An 18,920-nucleotide genomic window follows, 5' to 3' on the forward strand; every position below is an offset into this window, starting at 1 on the left:
ATATATATATATATATATATATAGAGAGAGAGAGAGAGAGAGAGAGAGATAGAGAGAGAGAGAAGACTGCGGACGCCGCCGACTGCGGTGGATGGTTTGGGGTCGCTTATAAGGTGTATTCACACCTAATATATATATATATATATATATATATATATATATATATATATATATATATATATATATATATATATATATATATATATATATATATATATATATATATATATATATATATACTGGTTTTTTTGCGGGACGGCTCAGTGCTCTCCCATAGTTGGGTACGAAGTACTCGAAATCGTTAAACATTTTTTTTTTCTAAACACACGTTCTGTCTCTTCGCCTTTGGCGTGCACTGCCGATGCGGCCTCGTCAAGTGTGAGGCCCACGCGATGGATTTCAGCTCTTCTATAGTAGAGTATCAAGTACTCAAAATTATTAACAACTTTTTCCATACACACCATCTTTTTCATTCTTTTAGGGCGGCTCACTGTTATCTCATAGTTGCGGAAAAATACTCAAAATCCTTGAACACTTTTTCTAAACACACGTACATGGACAGCGTATCTCTATCCCAAATATTGTAATCTAAATTGTTGAGAGTTTGTTCTAAAAAAATTTTCCTTGTTGGTTGTGCATAACTGCAACAGCTAACGGCTCTCCCCTAAAGTAGAGTACATACAGTGCTCCGAAGCGTTCACAATTTATTCTAAGCACATCATACTCTGAATTGTCCAATAATTTTTCTGAACGCACATCTTAGCGTAATCCTTTGTACGTTTCCGCGTTCCTGTTCTGCGGCTTGGGGCAGCTTATTGCTTTATTATGGTAGAGTAGATCGTACTATAAATTGTCGAAAAATTATTCTAAACACTTCATACCATGCGTGCGATACGTACTAAATAATTTTGTTGTTCTAAAAAATCAACGCAGCTTTTTAGGAACGTCACTGGAGGCATCCTCGCATAAGTAGTCTGTGAGCAACAAATTACTGTATACAAACTGTAACTATGACTGCACCATAAAAACCGCTAATAAAATAAATGTAGGTTTGTGCATTGAAGATATTCATTCGCATTGTATATTCCAAAACTGGCACCACAAGAAATGCGAAGCATGACCAAACAGTACTAAAAGGGATGTTTAAATGTTGCAAAGCCTTGTTTCTGTTTTGTTACTGTTGCAGATTTCGCTGTACAGGTGCATTTCGGCGTCGCATCTTGTAGTGTTGCCGCTTCGCATGTTGCAGTGTTGCGGCATTCTCATGGCAATGCACTAGCGCAGGATTCGGGAAACTGCGTGCGTTTATGGCTCAGTGCACGGAAATGTGAGCTGCTGCGCAGTGACATGCGCAGTCATGTCCCAAGACGCGTTAGAGTTTTTCGCCTAGTTGAGCGAAAATAATCTTTCACCCAAAATTAACAAAAAGACAGTCTGTCGAATGGCGGCAGTTACAAACTAGGACATATCCGAATCCTGCACTATCGCACATTATATATCCTGATATATACAAAACGGACAGGTGCAAGCGTTGCGACTCCAGAGCCACTCTGGAGCATATGTTATGGGAATGTAGAGGGATTAGTACTCATAACAAGTATGCGGCCTCTGCTGACAGCCTTCGCGCGCGCTGGGAGGCCGCAATGCTCAGTTCCGTCCTCGAAGACCAAATGTGGGCCGTCCAGCGGGCCGAGGAAGCCGCCAGGATTCAAGGACTCCTGGCCGTAACCTAGGCGGGGCCAGTCGCCCACCCCATCTACTCGCCGGACTCTGAATAAAGTTCTTTCCTCCTCCTCCTCACCTTAATTTGGGAGCTTGTTATCTGAGTGTTTCAGTCCTCCCTTCGTCTTTGAATTCGTAAGGTGAAAACCCGTTTATACTACAGGTCAGCAACTAAAGCTGCCGCTTGGCGCGTTTTGCGTGATGATGTTGACGACAGCTTTATTGTCCGCCGCACAAGGGGGCCCTCGCCTTTCCGTCCCCGGAACACAGGCCTATTGGGCGACGGGGGCTAGCACCTCTGCGATTAAGAGCGATCAAAGAGTTTTTGGCTTTTCGCGGCATGCTCCACCAAGCTTACGGCTTCTTCCTGTGAAGCAGGGTTGTCGCCCTGCAGATTGACTTCCCTGGCCTCTCTACTATTTATAGTCAATTCAGCCTATGGGCTAGTGAGAAACGCGACACTCGCAGAACGTCAGCGCTGCCACCAGCCTCGCTGCTTGGTATAGCAATGGTACGCCAAACTTTTTTTTTTTGTAGTTATACGATCGCCGGCCGATAGGTTCACGCTACCATCAGTGATCCTAGAGACGCGTGTCGTTCTTACTTCATCTGGTCGATCACGTCCCCCACGCAGGACGAAGGCTCTCTCCACCCAAATTGTCCGTATCTTACACCATGGCTTAGAGCTCAGTCACGCGCAGTTGTAGCACCCCGATAGTGTGTAGAAAACTGCATAGAGCACGCGTTTACGACGAACGCGTCATTCAGAGATGCGGTCAGCTTGGCTGCAAAGCGACGGTGCCTTCACGCCCCTTCAAGCTTCTCTCAATAGACTTCGTAGGTGAACTACGTATGCATGCTTTTTTTTTATTCCGCTGGACGCTTGAAAGTTCGGCGCACGCGCGCTACAGCTCCTTCTACGCGCATGGTCATAAACCATGTTACGCGCAACATAATTGCTTCTACGTGTTCCCCTGTATATCGTTAGCATACGCCCGTCTGACCGGAGCGAATCGTAAACGCTCAGCTAAAAGTGTCTATCTCGTAGAGTGAAGTATTGTGTATTGCGAATCGTCTTTGTAGCCGCGGACTCATTTATGTATCGCGCTGGCGTGGCACACGTTTTGTCTCACGTGGGCATGATGCACTTTTTATGCCAGCTTTGCGGAGTTGCCATTCCGGAATAGGAATGACACCGGAATCATTCCACATTTTCGAGACCCCTGAATAGGATCAGAATAGTATGGAGACAACGCTACGAGAAATGGAAGAGTAATGAAATTGGCTCGGTTTGCGTGGACCGAATGCGAATGGAATTACGGCGTTTTTTTTTTTTTTTTTAAGTAGAGCACGTTTTCGCTTACGTGCTGTTTTTTTAACTCATAACATTAGTAAGCCAGAGCCATGAATTCGACAACTACGAGCTATAGTGCTGACGATAAGTGCGGCCCAGTTCTCTGAATTTGATGCAAATGAACACGGTGGCAAGTGGGGCAACGTTTCAACTAATACCACCAGACCTAAACTGTTTTGTTCCCCATTAGCCCAATCATCGTTTCGTTCACATTCACGACCGTTTGAGATGCGTGACGAAACTGCTTAGTCCTGTTTTCTCAGCATAAAATTACACTACGCCTTTATTTTATAACATTATTACAACAATAAAACACTTCGGTCTAAACAACACTAAAACTTCACCAATCATCCAAGTACCCTGATTTTGCAAATACCTATAATGGGAGAACTGTCCCCATGAATAATAATTAGTTGGACTGCATGAGATATTTGACACTGGTGAAGTGTTTGGCGCACTTTTGTGGTTCTCAATGCATCTGTTGACACGAGCTCTGTGGAGCGTGCACTTTTTACCCGATAAAAATATCAAGACGCCTTTCTTACGTTGACGAATTACAGGAGTGCAATCGCAATGCCCGGCGATTGCAGGAGTGGGAATGGGCTAAGTTCTCTTTTTTTTTTTGCATTCTGACGAATGCATAAAAATGGAACTGCGGCAAGTTATAGATCCCCGGAATTGAGCTGGAATGGGATGGAGGCACCCATTCCACGACACTGTTCCATACGCATAGACGAGCGTGTCTGGAACGTCAACTGCCTGTGAACGTCAGCGTCACTGAAGGGTTGATTCAGTTGTAGAAGCCATCGAAGCGACAGCAAAATGACAGCGTCGGGAGTTACACGCAACGCCAACGAAGTAGCAGTGAGTAGAAAGGAGACCATACAACAGAAGATAAATGATCGCAACAAAAATAATCGCCAGAAAGTATACAAAATAATAGAAAATATCATATATTCACAATAAAAGGACAGAAAATGACAGTATGCAAATACGTTGCCAAAGCCGGTGGTTAGTAGCTTTGTGGCGTAACCTCGTGCAGTACAATACACCGATCAATATTCATAGGGGTAGTTCTTCCGCTACCAGTAGTATTAATATGGTCATAATGTTTGAACGAGTGGGAGTGTTTTAATATTGTTTAATGTAGGATGAGTTATTGAGAAAATGGCGACGTAGCGTATTTTTATGCTTACAGGAGTAGTAGTCAAGAAGGCTAAGCAGTTTTGCCACGCGTCTGGAGTAGTGGTGATCAGCACAAGTACTATTTTTTTCCTTTCTGAAGTTTTGTTTGTTTTTGACGCCGTATTATCTATTGCAACATTATTTCTGACACTTTACGGTATGTACTGTTCATAACACGATATCAGTACGAACTAACACTTCAGGATGCAATCTCAGTTCTCATTAGTATTGTGTCTAACGAAGAAAACAAACGCTTAAACTTGCACTCCTTTTTCTGATTCATAAAAAAGCCATTAAGGAAATAAACGGCAGAGATTGAAACATCGGTGACGTTAGGGATCGGCTGACGGATTGCGTGACATGCAGGCTGGTTTCGGTGGTGGAGAGGTTCACCTCGGAGGTGGTACTCGGATCCGGTGCTCTTATCATCGAGAACGAGAACCTTGTGGTCAAGGCGGTTGCCTGGTCGCCCAAGCTTCTGTCCCAAGGCCAGGACTTCCTCAGCTTTTCGCTGCGCTCCAACGGAGACCACTACCTGCACGAGGACTTCTCTGGAGACGGCGACGAGCAAGAAAACGGAGACGTGAGGGCAACCACGTCTTTTAAAAGACCCCTAAATCATAGAGAATAATTAAAATTCACTAGAGAAGACTGGGGCGCTGCGATCGTTCAGCGACCATCAAAATGATGGGTAGTACATGGATTTGCTTAGTCATCGTGCTTGCGGGCAGTAAACGCACTTCTGGCTTCGTTTATTGTAGCGTTTCGCTTTTGTTTTCAATTAAAAACAAACCGTTTTGAAGTTCGTGACTGCATTTCAATTGGTGAGCCTAAAAGATCAGGGTAGTAAAGTGTAACCAATAAATTCTTGCTGATTGCTGTTTGGTGGCAAAGCAGCTTCCAGCTTCGCGAAGCCAGACGGAATGTGAAATAGAAGGGCTAGGCAAATTCATGCCCTATCTATTATTACAATGCTTGCTGAAGCGCCTTCCATCACAGCTTCCATAGACACCAGCGCCAGACTTCCCTCTAGTGTATTATTAGGAAACTCTAAGCCCTAAACCACCCCTAGTTTAAAGATAAGAGGCCCGCCTCAGTGGAACAGTGACTACGGTGCTCGGCGTCTGCCTGAAAGGTTGCGGGTTCGAACCCGGCTGTGACGGTCGCATTTCGATGGAGGTAAAATGTTAGAGGCCCCCGTGGACTGCGTGATGTCAGTGCGAGTTCAAGAACACCAAATGGTCAAAATGTTTTGAAGCCCTCCATGACGGCATCTCTCATATTCAGATCGTAATTTCGGGACGAAAAACCGCAGAAGGTATTATTGGTTTAATTTTGAGAGAACCCTTTATTTCTCGCTTTTGCTGTACTTTCTGCGAGCGATCTATTGTTCTTGCCACTGATTTCTTCGCTAAAGACGTAGACAATGTCTTCCCTAAGCGCTGCGGCTATCCTAATGTGGTATTTTCTGGCTAAACGCTATTATCAATCTACCTGCTTGCGCAGTCGAAAGCGCAGAAAACGGAGTGAAGTAAGGTGATGGCGCGTACTTGTATCGGGGCGCAAAGCACGATAGATGTGTGACTGCATGGCGAACCACAGCAGAGGACTAATCACGATATAATTAGTACACAGAACAATCGAAAGATTAGTTCCCCTTGATGACTCGCTTTCTGGATTTCGTGCCGACCGGTTGTGCCACCGCGATCTCCGACGACAACGCAGCTCTGGCCGACTGGGCTCTCCCTACGCCATCTCCTGATGCCGACAAGAGCTCTCGCCGATCGGTGGCCCGTCCTCGGACTCCTGTGACCGCGTCCATTTCTCTTATCTCCTCTCCACTTCCGTCGTTTTCTGTCGTTCTCTGTCCCTGCGCCTCACTCGCTCCTTCCTCTCTCTATCTTTTTACCTTTTAATCCTGCCCTTTTAATCCCTCCTTTACCCCGATACCCCGTGAGCTACTGTTGAGGTGTCGCACTCTGATGCAGACAGTTACGGGGCTCACTTTTCTTTTCTCTTAAAGAATCACATAAATTCCCCTTGACGACACGAGCAAATGCTGCTGGCTTCACGAAACCTGCTGAAGAAAGGTGACATGCCAGGAGGGAACAACGCAAACATTATTGTGTTTTTTTCAGGTTGTTCAGGGGCCTGTCAAGGGGACGCTAAAAAGCAAAACAATTTCTCGCGTATTAGTAAAGTACTGTTTCGTGATCCCGTAAAGACCACTTTTACTGCGACACGACGCTCGGTGAGCATGAAAACGCGCGAAACATAGGTGCAGGTGGAGACGCCATCTTGATGATTCCGCACCAAACACCATGACGTCATAAATATTGATGGTGTCTACTGGGTCCTACGTAGCATAAAATTGGTTAAAAAAGGATATATTATTATTACTGAAAGCCATGGACCTAGCATACTGCAGTTCAAAGCATTTCATTCAGCCAATGTCGCCAAAATACGAAAAGTACATTTTGAAAATTTCGACATCATGCGTGCAGATTTCAGCGCAATATTTAAAGAAAAAATTACATCCATAAGCTTCTCTGTTAACAATGAGCTAATGTTAATGAGACTTTTTCACATTACAGTTCTCAGTGTACAGTTTGCAAATGTAAATTAAGTCATTGTTTCTATTTAGTGTCCCTCTTAGGCGAACTGAGCCCTATGTGGCTCATCAAACGCGAAAAGAGACTGTTGGCCTTAACACGTGCGGGGAATAATATCGCCGTCACGAGATTACGTCACCCTTAGACGTAATCGTGAAGTGGCTGGTAGCCAAAAGTTACGATGTCACCAAGGTGTCACAGTGACATCACGTAATGGAACGTAACATGGATTCATCACACGACGTCGTCACTTTGTAAATCATGAATCTATCCCGGAGGCAGGTCAAAGCTACGTGAGCTTTACACAGTAAATAAAAACAAAAAACGGGTAATAATAATTCTGGTCCTTGTTCACAGGTATATGCTCATGAAATATGTTGAATGTTCTTCGATGTAATGTTTAAAACGGTTTGCATCGTTACTAAAAAATATTCCCTCATGAGTATGTATTGGTATGATGTTGATGAATGTATTTAACTTGATGCTATGATTCTGTGTTCTCGCTGTTTCGTCTTTTTGTTTTCCTTACGGTACTTTGCTTTCTATTAACTTTGTTCGAAATGTATCTGTTCACTTGAATCCCATTTTCCTATGTGAGGCCCAGTAGGACCTTTAGCGTATTGAAATAAATAAATGAAAAATAAATAAATAAATAAAAATATTAAAGAGTTGAGAAACTGCACCTCAATTTTATATAAGATAGTGGCAAATAATTATCAGGATAGTTTATCAAGGTGAATTGAATGAGTTCACTGAAAGAGCACACGGTTATTGAAAGTAGTTGTAGTGGTTGCGGTACCTGGTGGAGCACATCTCAAGAACGCGTTTATTTGTACGTGGCCTTCGGGATTCGCAAGGTTAATACACGCAAGTGTACTGCACGGCTCACAAACGCGGATGCGTGAGCGGTGCTCTAACTGACACGTAAAGTCAAAGATTCGGGTCACCTCCAGATTTTGCGAAAATTGTCGCATCGCTCTGTTCATGTTTGTGATGTTCACACGAGTAGCTTTTGTTTTCGTGATGTATTAATCAGCAAAGTCTCTAAAAAATTATAGGTATTCACTTATGAAAATTCCGGAGAAACAGAAATGAACAGCAATTGAGAGAAATTCAGGTTATTTGACATCGTGTCTGGGAAACATAGCCGGAGACAATGCCTACACCAAAGGGTTTGGTTGTGCCTTCACAATTTCTAGGGTGCTTGCGAGACGCTCGTTCCAGTGCTTTTTCTCGTTAGATTGACAAATGAGAAAAGCAGCGTTCGTTTGAGATGGCCAGAATTCTATCAAAGCCGCATGAAGTTACAGCATTGCCTTCGGACTTCAAAATGTCATTCAATGACATTGCTGCACAAAGTTCGCGCCATCAAAATGTCCCCACGTTATAGAACAAACGTGAACAAAAAAAAGAGCTCATGTTTCTATTCGTGTAAGATGCAGTTTTATAAAGCAACTATTCATTCAATGAACTCGTTGCCTCAGTGAATACTCTTCACAATATGCTTTGCCGTTTAAGTGTTTTATTGCATAAGACAGAGCTCGTAATACTCGGAGCATATTGCGCAATAAAAGCGGCTGATAGTTGTATAAGTGTTCCGTCACTGGTTTTTTCTATCAAGAACGCGCAATTTGAGACGTAATTCTACGCATTTAGCTGTTTATTTATACAGGGCAGGTGAAAGTTCAATGGCTAGAAAGCCTGGTAGTGGATTCAGGGGGCGTTTTAAAACTGAGTTTTGTTTTTCCTTTAGCACCCGTTTATGTGCAGCATGTGAATAGTATATTTTACTGGGAGTAAATCTCCAGGTGATGTTTAGCGCCACGCGCTGTTTGCTTCCTTCACATCATGCTTCGTTGTTTACTGCTGCAATTAGATGTACCTCAAGTCGTTAATACACGCCAGTTAGCTGAAGCTCAACTCTAAAATTGCATAATATATTCGTGCATTCTTTACTTCCGTGCGTGGCGCAGAACATCGTGATCACCATCCCGTTTGAGGCCCTGTCGATGGCCATCAACAGCTCGCTCCTGGCGTCCGGTGAGCCGTACCGCCCCATACACGAAGTGGAGAAAGGACCTCGCATTGCCTTCATCTCCTACCGCAACGACAAGTTCTTTCGACCGGTTAGACACCACCCCGGTTCTCTGGTCAGTGCAGGTAAGTCCTCCATTTCCTCGCAAACTTACAAGCTTCGTGAATTTATTGCAGCAAAAGTTTAAGTTTAGGTCTTACTGAGCGGGACCTTGAGCGAAACATGGTGGGCGCATAAAGTGTTTCTAACGTCCGTGTGGCATGCGTCCCCAAACATTTCTCACCTTGACGTCATCATGTGAAGTCAAAGATCACAAAAATTCGCGACATCATCATGACATCATGTGATGGCGTGTGTGAGTGGTGTCATCATTTGGGAAAGAATGGCGATACTGTCGGCACCTTTTTGGTAGTTCCTACAATGCCCAAGGGTAATTAAATCTTTGAACGTTTCACTAGCGGAACGCCGGTGAATTTCTCGCCTTAAGTATGCAGCGTCCGGGAACCATAGGCATTTACAGTCTGTAGGAAGCATGTCTCATGGGAGCCCCACAAAGACAAATGCTCTGGCAAGCATAGCACTAATATAAACCAGCGGGACGCAATTCAGTTTAATAAAGTAGTTATACAAGTGTAGCGTTAAGGCAGTCGAGATCGACAAATTACGCACAACACACGAACTTATCTCTCTTTTTTTTGTCACGTCGAGTTAGACGTGTTTGAGGGTGTTTAAAACTTCATTGCTATCATCATGTTTTGGCGACACATGGCGATAGTTTATTAATATACTGGTACCACCTACAAGTGAAACAGAGTTGTATTTAAGTAGGATGTTTTTAATGTTTGCTCTTGTTTCGTTTTTTATTTATGCATTAGAAGGTATTTTAGAATCTCACAGTTTGGCTCAGTATTAATATGATTACTTTTTGTTTACTATACTGACGACAGTGGTCATGGTCAAGTATACTTTTTTCCAGCCATTCGATTAAAAAAAAGAGAAGTGTTGACTGCATCAATTCATGTTACAACGTTCAACTCAGAACTGGTGGAACAGGTGGAAGTAAATCGCAGCTGAGGATCAGAGCATCTAGGAACCACTGCACTCTAGCACAGCGCTGTCATTAACTAGGCACTTTCGCGAGAGCCAACGTTCTAACCAACTTCTTTTTTGCTTTTTTGTATGGTCACTGCTTTAAAGCTTCCTTTTTCCTAATGTTACTGAAAACACTGGCTCCAACGACACCCCATGTTAAACAATACCTCATTTCTTTACGGCGCTGTTACGAATGATGAAAAAAAATTGCAGCCCTTGATGATTCGGAAACTGTTGTCGTTGTATATGGTGCAAGAGAGGAAATCAATCCCCTCAATTTATTTTCCTTTGCTTCCGAATTGTCGCTCATCTAAATTGGCCGCAAGTATTTTAAAACAGCAGCATCCTCTTTCGTGTGACTCGCAGGACAAGTCGTGCTCTCCGCCAAGATCGGCGACAACAAGATCGAAAACTTGACGGAACCCTTGGTCTACTCGTACCCGACTTACAACGCGGAGAGACGCATCTGCGCATTCTGGAATGAGCGCCGTGAGTACTGAACGAAAGCGTGAGATTGAGCTGGTTGGTATTCAACGCTTAAATTTGCTCTGCGCAAAAGTGGACACAGCAGTATAGGAAAGACGAGTATTATCATACATTTCCAATTAAATTTATTACAACACACGAATATATAGCCTACACATAAATAAGAAGCGCATGCACAAGAACCAAGTGCTGTTGCGTCTACTTTGGCGCTGTGCAGTTTTAAGCACTGAAGTCGCATTTCATAGAAGCATTGCTCACTTTGAAGCTGCTAGGTTCATTGAATCTTAAAAAACCCGCGTATTCTCGGCGACAATAACTGATTAATAACGCTACTATATGCATTTGAATACAAAAACACTGGCAGCGCAAATATACCTCATCAAATTATTTGTATTTGAATTACATACTACAACATCCTTTAAGCTGCCCACTCTAGTAATAGAGCAGAATGTCCAGCATTATCACGGCACAATGGTATACGTTTGTTCATGGATGAAATGCGAGTCAAATTTATCCGCTGCAACACAGACTACAAATCATGTACCCGCTGCACAACCGGCAACAAATAATATACTTAGCATACGTGTCAGTGATGCCCATCAAAATTCGGCAACGGTAGCTAGTGGCCTGAACCATAAAAGGGTCATTAACCTAATGTCCCGAAAGATCACTTTTTGAAGTTTTCTAGGATTTATATTGTGAAACGTTTTGTTGTTCCGCTGTAGAAGCTGTATATATTTTATTGAGGTGATTATCCGAAATTTTGTGTAGTAATGTTTTCGTCTACCGTCGCGCAAATGAAGTGTGTACGCAATAACGTATCAGCATTAGGCTGACATGACACCCCAAGACAATTGACGCCAAGGCACTCATGGCACCATGAGTATGTACGAGCTCTGGGCATGTGTACTTTCAATGAGCGTCCTCAATTTCAGGTAAGGAGTGGTCCACCGCTGGAATAACGACAAACAAGTCCGGAAACGTCACTGTGTGCACCTCAACGCACATGACCGCGTTTTCACTGCTCCTGGTACGTAACCTGCTACAGACTCATTTCACGTTGCATCTTTCACGACACTTGGTTTCTTATACAAATGCTAGCTCTAGTTTCATAACGCTAAAATGAGCATTTCCTTGTTTGTTTGTTGATGCTAATACCACATAAGGAAACTATGGCTGTCATGAGTACCACTACCTCAGCACATAGTGGCGAAGCGGCCATAAAAATCAATAATATTGACGTTTCAATACATGACCGCGGGTGACGCGCAAGCTAATTTTCTAGTGTTGCGAACTATGATCTGCCCTAAATTAGAACACTCGACTTTCACGTCAAGTTTGAGTTTTTGAAGGGCATGCTGAGTTTCATATTGACACACCACTTTGGGAACCGTTTCTCTATTAGGATCCCGTTCCGGGAATGGTCACGGCACGTCACCACTACCGGATTCTCTCGCTCATATCCTACGTGGGTTGCATCATGTCTGTCGTGGGCCTCTTCTTCACCATACTGACCTATGCCCTTTTCAGGTGAGATTCTGTAACTGAAAGTTCGGTAGCTCGTACTGCCACATTACTTCCTCTTTTTCAAAGTATCACTTGCCTTATAGTCTGGTGTGTAATCTGAGCTACTACATCTACTCAGTGGTGGTGACGGGTGTCCGAATAGGCGTCCCTAGACTATATGGACAGTTCGGAGGGCGCGCTATTTCTTGTTTGTGCCCTAGCAGCGTAGTAAATAATTATAAGAAGAGTGCAATCGATATAATAATTGTTACACTACGTTTTGGCAAACCAGAAAGTACAATGACGTATCCCCAATGCTATAGGTTTCTATTTTTTGAGGTTACCGCAGGATTGCAAAAATCTGTAGGCCTACATTCTGCTGTGAAGGGAACCTGCAGTTTGAGACTACACTGTACAAGGTGCTCTAATAAGGGGATTTAACCATTAGGCTCATTCTGGTGAAGGTGGTATCTATGATCTCATGTCGCTTAAATTCGCTGTTGCCGTAGTTCAACATCGCATAGTTAAAATATCTTCAGTAAGATGTAATGAAAGCCTAACTAATAAATAATATATGGGAAACAATAGAATAGATTACAGCCTCACAATTTTATCTACATGCATGAACTTGTGGAAGACTGTGTTGCTGCTTTATTTGTATCTTCTTTAGTTCACGTTTACTAAGTGCTGTAATTGCGCTGATATTGTTTGCAATTCGCCTGAAGATACGACTGATCATGCAGCGCCTTAAATGCGACTAAATTGCACCGTCTCTTTCTAACAGCATATTAGCTTCAGTAAAAATCTGCAAGAACCCATTGCGGTATGTTGACACGTACGCGTCCTTTGTCAGATGCCTCAACAAGGACCGGTCGGGCAAGATCCTGCTCAACTTGTGTTCCGCCATGCTCCTGCTGAACGTGTCCTTCCTGGTGGGCTCGCTACACGAGCGGTTCCCCAGACTCGAACTGTGCATGGGCACGGCCGTGGCCACGCACTACTTCCTGCTCGCGTGCCTCGCCTGGATGGGCGTCGAGGCCTCGAACATGTACCAGATGCTGGTGCACGTGTTTGCCACGTCGGAGACGTGCTTCATGCTCAAGCGAGTCCTTGTCGCCTGGGGTAAGCGATCACACTTTTCATGTTGCATACTCTGGAAGATTAATGGGGACCAAGTATAGAGGATGTTTGTTAGAGTAGATGTACGTATAGGGATGTAGATGTGAAGACTATAAGGTAAATGTTTTATCCAAGTATAGAGGATATTTGTTGTAGTAGATGTTCTTATAGGGATGTAGATGTGAAGACTATAAAGTGGATATTTAATATCTTGTCATTGCAGAACCTCTTTCTATAGTGAATTTTTCATGCTGTACTAAACATTTCAATGTGAATTTTACTGTGAATCTTGCATGCTATATCCATAGGTTTAAGTATGACCTTATATGCCCATTCGTATTGCAAACGTCATACGCTGCCAATGAAACGATGATCAGGGACCATATAAATATGCCTATAGCAGTCAAATGTTGTGGGTCATTTTTTTACGTTTTGACGAAAAATTGTGGCCGTCCGCGGCAAGTAGCCTTTTCGTCCATTTTCCTTTTTTGCATTTAGAATATTTCTGCAAGTAACATCCCCTGCCATTTTTTTTTACTTTACAGTGGGCTATTTCTCATTAATGTTCTAACTAAAAAAAAAAGAAACCAGCCTCCATAATTTCCTTCCTCTCATAATTGCCCTGGAAAGGATATATTTCCGACAGTTTTGTCCAGGCCTGGGCCTGGTTGAACGTGCAGTATTATAACCATTTCGCTCTGATATTTAGAAACTTCGTATATTGCGACACACATTGAGAGTTCAACTGTGTTTTTTATATTTTTTTATACTTTCTGTCACGTGTGTGACAATTCACTCTATGCCCACCGCTTAGACAACAAAGGGTAGTGAGCAATACTTACACACGGCCGGACTAGAAAGGCGCGTTCTGTCTTACGCCCTTCGCAATAGAGTTCAGAGCAATGGTAGCATTTTTCCGCAGTTAGAGCCACTGCTTAACGCGAGGGGCGCAGTGACACTGCCATAGGTAAAAGCCTTTTAGGGGCGAAGCTCCTTAGAGCGGCACCCGTTCGTCCCTCGTCGTAGTTGTAGTGCGTAACCAGTCTTACGCTTTGACCTTCAAGGTGGTGCTGGTGGGAGATTTCTCCTGTGCGTTGTTGAACAATAAAAAATTCGCAGCATGCGCATTAACTAAAAGCCGAATTCTCCTATCTCTCATTCCCAATTAGAAGCAATTGGCATGTACATTGAGCACTATCTGACAAGAAAGGGTTGCTACGTTGTACTCGCTGGTTTTAACCTCCTTTGTTTTCGAAACGTTTAGCGAGCGTTGGGCCGCAGTGCCATAAACACAATGAACTAGTATATACCATGAGCTCGAGGTGGTTAAATGTAGGAAGTCGACAAGAAGCGCAAGCCGTAAGAAACTGTGCGTGTGCCACCTCTCGTTTAGTCCTTGGAATGTCCGCTGGACGGCGGTGTATTTTCATCAAATATTCCGCATATTCCGCTGGATATGCGGAATATTTGATGAAAAGATGCAAGATGGTTGTTTTGGCGTGTTGCCTAGATGGACGAACGGACACAGACAGATGCATGGGCGGGCGCACGAATAGCTGCACGGACGGATGGACGGATTGAAGCAAGAACGAGTGGACGGAGGGACGCTTCGCCCCACTCTCCATCATTCACCCGTGAATATGCTGCCATTTTGTTTTCTAAGTGTCCTGCGATGTGGTTATGGACACCGGCGGTGGCGGCGGCGGCGACGGACAACTACGATGCCGCGAGACCAGAGTTGTGGTCTCATAACAGCTTTGGTTGTAAAACGACTCACATGCATGACTTCATTCAATTTGGTTCATGGACGGAAGGTACACACAATGTTAGATGCGATGTTGCCACATCAACGGGAAGACACGGACAACCTACTGAACACGCGGAAGAAGCTAGAGACCTAGCATGCTTACGGATCCGCCAAGCCTATGACGTTACAACGCCCAGTGTCACACAGTACTTTACAAAACCGGTGACAGAGTGTGAGTTTGGACACACATACGAAAACGTGGACTGTCTGAAAAGCTGTGGAGGTGATGTTTCAGGCCACACCAAGTATCGCACCAGCTCCGTGACGTCAGGAGTCGCCTTGTTGTGACATGCTTGAAGCAATTCAGTACGAAGGGTTGCAGGAATAACGAACAAATAGGGAACCCTGATAAATGAAAAGTTTCTCTTGCAGAGGACGCCGTTGCGTAAGCAAAATGGCGATAATTCCCTTGCAAATCCTGTGGATGCCCTCGAAGAACGTCAATCCACGTCATTATTCAAATCAAGCAACTCATGGTCGCCACATTGTTTTTAGGCAATGATGGATATGAGGAGATTACCCAGGAAGGCCATATCATCTCCGCCAGCAAGAGAGGCTGACTATACTGGTGATCAAGACAATATTTAGTTGCTCGAGCTCTGAGAGACGCGCATATTTCTATTCCAAGCACATCCAGTGAAGCACTTTTGCTTTAAGCATACTGGAAAAACGTGCATCAAGAATGCAATACCGGCACAAAATTGATGGTTCTGGTTTAAGTTCTCAGGTATGCATATTGTCACCCACACGTAGTCAGTCTACTACAAGACCAGCTCTCAATCTGGAGAAAAAAAGAAGATCAATCTTGAAGAAAAAAGGAGATCGCGTGCTTCTTCTTGAGTGGAGAGCCAGCCACGACTGACGCATTGTCCTAGAGCTAGCTACTCGGTGGTTTAATAAACCCCCCGTACTTGTGATTCATCGTGACAATATGATACTAGACCCCAAGTTTGTTCCAGTATGGCCAATAAACTGTTTATGTAATTAGATAAATGAATTAACAGAGTTCATTTAAAGAGCAGGTGCTCTCCTTGTGAGCAGCCGGCACGAGTGTGCCATCAGGCGACGCAGATTTCAATTACATGCTTGTTTCTAAGGGTCCTTTGTGATCCGTTTCACCAGCGCTAAGTACAAGGTTAGCCCTAGGAATACACCAGAGCACAGGGACACCTACGTGCAGACGTCACTAACCGACGCCTTTCTCAAGCTTTCTGGGCACCGCGTATTTTCGTCCCACTGTTAATCGCATTATTCAACTGGAAAACGCGCTTAGAGTTTCGGTGCGTTTTCGGCGCCCTCGCTTGGTATGATCTTGAAGAACTTGCTAGCGAACTCGTACATTGCGGTCTGGACATCGTAACAGATGTGTTTTTGAAATCACCTAAATCCCATACCTATACGACTTTCTACAACAATGCTCATAAATGTTATCTTGTTTCAGGAATTCCGGCTGTCGTAGTTGGAACCTGTCTGGCCATTGACTTGGAGCCTTACAGAAATCGAGATGACTAGTAAGTATACAGTCAAGACGGAAAATCCACGTGTGCTATAATTTTTACCCCGACTTCGGGTTTGTAGAAAAATTTTATGTTGACGTAGGTGATATCTCCAATCAACACAGACAAGCAAATGCAACAAGCAGAAAGTTTCGCTGGGCCATAATTATGGACATAAGCTAACTCTACAAGGCATATCCAACAGTTACATTAGCCGGACATTCAGTGAAATAATGGTTGCTTTTCCATTAAGAAAAATGAAGCTAAAATAAATCCAGTTTACATATTAGGAATGCAGGTATTTACTTGGAGAGCACTGTGGCTAATTTTACACCAGAGATGCACTCCTGGTGAACTAGTGTTACTGTGGTTCAGCAGAGGTGCTAAATTCACCCAAAAATGAACTCTAACATGCATCAACTTTAGAAAAAGCTCACTTCTTGCTTTGTATTCACAAACATTTATGACGTAACACACATACGTTCGATTATCCCCTTTGCGATGACTCTATGAAAAACGGGGCGAATTACTCATGTACACATTAAGTAGCAAATGATTTGCTTTTCCGTCGCCCACAGCCTATAATTATATAATATCCATGAAATTATGGTTTTTGAGGGAGGTTGACATCACAGAGTAGGCAAGTGCATCCTAAAGATATTCGAATGTTCTGGTCGTCTGCATCAGTCTTCACTAGTAACGTATGTGGCTCTTTTTAATTAGACACCTTAACTCCCTTATGGGGTCCTGGGACTCTCCAACTAGAGTATAAGAATCTCGAAGGAGAGCTCACAAGCTTATAAAGAGACTCATACGTAGCAAGCAAGGACTAGCAAGTTATGCGTAGCAAGTCAGTGTAAGCCTACTAGAAAATATTGTACATAATGTCTCACTAATTTTTATTTTTCTTCATTACAGCTGCGTCATATCTTCTAAAAACCAACTCATCTACTACATCGCCTTCTTGGGCATCTCCTGCTTAATCCTTTTCGTCAACCTACTCGTCTTTATCATGGTGACCCGCGTGCTGTTCAAACCTCGCATGGCCGAGGCCAATAGCGGAAAATCGGCGAACCACAACTCGTGCTTCGCCTCTAGCCCATCTGGCGGTGGTACGGATAACCTTCCAATCACCGCGACGCAAGTCAGGGGTGCCTTCACGGTGATGACTCTTCTTGGGGTCACGTGGATCTTCGGAGTGTTCGCGGTGGGCGAAGCCAAGACCGTGTTCCAGTACGTCTTCTGCGTCTGCAACTCGATGCAGGGCTTCCTGATCTTTGTGGTTAGGGTGCTGCAGTACCCGGAGGCACGCGCTTCCTGGACGCAGTTAGTCACCACGGGCACGTTCAAGAAGCACCGAGGCGGTGCAGTTCCCGCCGGGTCCTGGTGTGCGAACTCGAATCCCAAGCAGAACAGCCACTCGTCCATGGTTCGGGTCACATCTAGCAGCACGGACAGCACGAGCACCGTGGTGTTCAACAGCAACATCTGGAGTAAAGGAGGTAACGGTGCCACGCCAGGTTCTAGAGACCATCCAGGAAAGCTGCCCCGGTTCTCCGGTGTTGGGAAGTTGTTGAAGAACTCAAACGTGCAAAAGGACGATAAGAATTCGGGGACGCTGACTAAGAAGAAAAATCCCTCACACAAGATGAGCCTACAATTTTTTAACTCCCTGGTGACATCAGTAACGTAAAATAAAGCTTAATACCTAGAAAAGCTAGTCAAAGTGCTCTAAAGCATTTTTGCCCATACTTATCCAGCTAAATGAATAATCCTGGCTTCGTTCATACTGAAATGTGAGCTTCCAATGAAACATGAACAGCCGTAAGCGTTCACGATGATACAGAGCTCGCCGTCCAGTCAACACTATGAACAAACACATCTATGCTCATTGCTGCGAAATCGAATATTCGCGCCTTTCAGTGATCGGCACTGGATGGTGCGCTATACCATTTATAATGCTTGCTGATGCACGTGCATGATTCGACATCGATAGTACTTGTACTGTCAAAGTTATTCAGGGCTATATGGGTATGCTTCATTCTGCATCACAGGCTGATTAAAGTGTCCTTTGGATCACAATTCCTGACCATGTTTCTTCTGCCAATTTTCTCATTTTCATAAAACAGCATCAAATTTCGCGGCTCTGGTTGACTTCGAAAAATCGCGTATCACCAAGCCATTGCACACGCAAAGGTCTGTTGCGGATGCAATGCCACGAACAGATATCAACATCATTATAATTGTATGTGTGTGTTGAGGTCTCAAAAGTTTTTCGTTTCAGAGTTTGGGGCTAAGGGCTTTCAATGATCAGTAGGGCATTCACGTTCTAAAACTTCACGTTACTTGTTTACAGTGGCGTCGCCAAGAGGTTGCGCTCTGGGCCCGTGTGACCACCCTTCCAATTTTTTAAGTGTGAATACATTTTATAAGCGACCCCAAACCATCCACCGCCGTCGGCGGCGTCCGCCGTCTTCTCTCTATCTTTAAAAGAAAGAGGACTTGG

At 44.0% G+C, this 18,920-nt stretch overlaps 1 protein-coding gene across 1 annotated transcript in view; it reads left to right on the top strand.

Moving 5' to 3' along the window:
* The window catches only part of LOC119164974 (uncharacterized), a 199,762-nt gene extending 181,266 nt beyond the window's left edge, over positions 1 to 18,496 (top strand). Inside the window, exons 11-18 of the mRNA XM_075873443.1 lie at positions 4,628 to 4,844; positions 8,847 to 9,033; positions 10,367 to 10,489; positions 11,422 to 11,516; positions 11,892 to 12,016; positions 12,846 to 13,114; positions 16,360 to 16,429; positions 17,333 to 18,496. Of these exons, the coding sequence (XP_075729558.1) occupies positions 4,628 to 4,844; positions 8,847 to 9,033; positions 10,367 to 10,489; positions 11,422 to 11,516; positions 11,892 to 12,016; positions 12,846 to 13,114; positions 16,360 to 16,429; positions 17,333 to 18,107 (1,861 nt within the window). The 3' untranslated portion in view covers positions 18,108 to 18,496. The remainder of the gene's footprint in view (positions 1 to 4,627; positions 4,845 to 8,846; positions 9,034 to 10,366; positions 10,490 to 11,421; positions 11,517 to 11,891; positions 12,017 to 12,845; positions 13,115 to 16,359; positions 16,430 to 17,332) is intronic.
* The last annotated feature ends 424 nt before the right edge of the window (positions 18,497 to 18,920 follow it).

The sequence above is a fragment of the Rhipicephalus microplus genome, chromosome 9 (genome assembly GCF_043290135.1).
Source record: "Rhipicephalus microplus isolate Deutch F79 chromosome 9, USDA_Rmic, whole genome shotgun sequence".
Taxonomy (NCBI): Eukaryota; Metazoa; Arthropoda; class Arachnida; order Ixodida; family Ixodidae; genus Rhipicephalus; species Rhipicephalus microplus.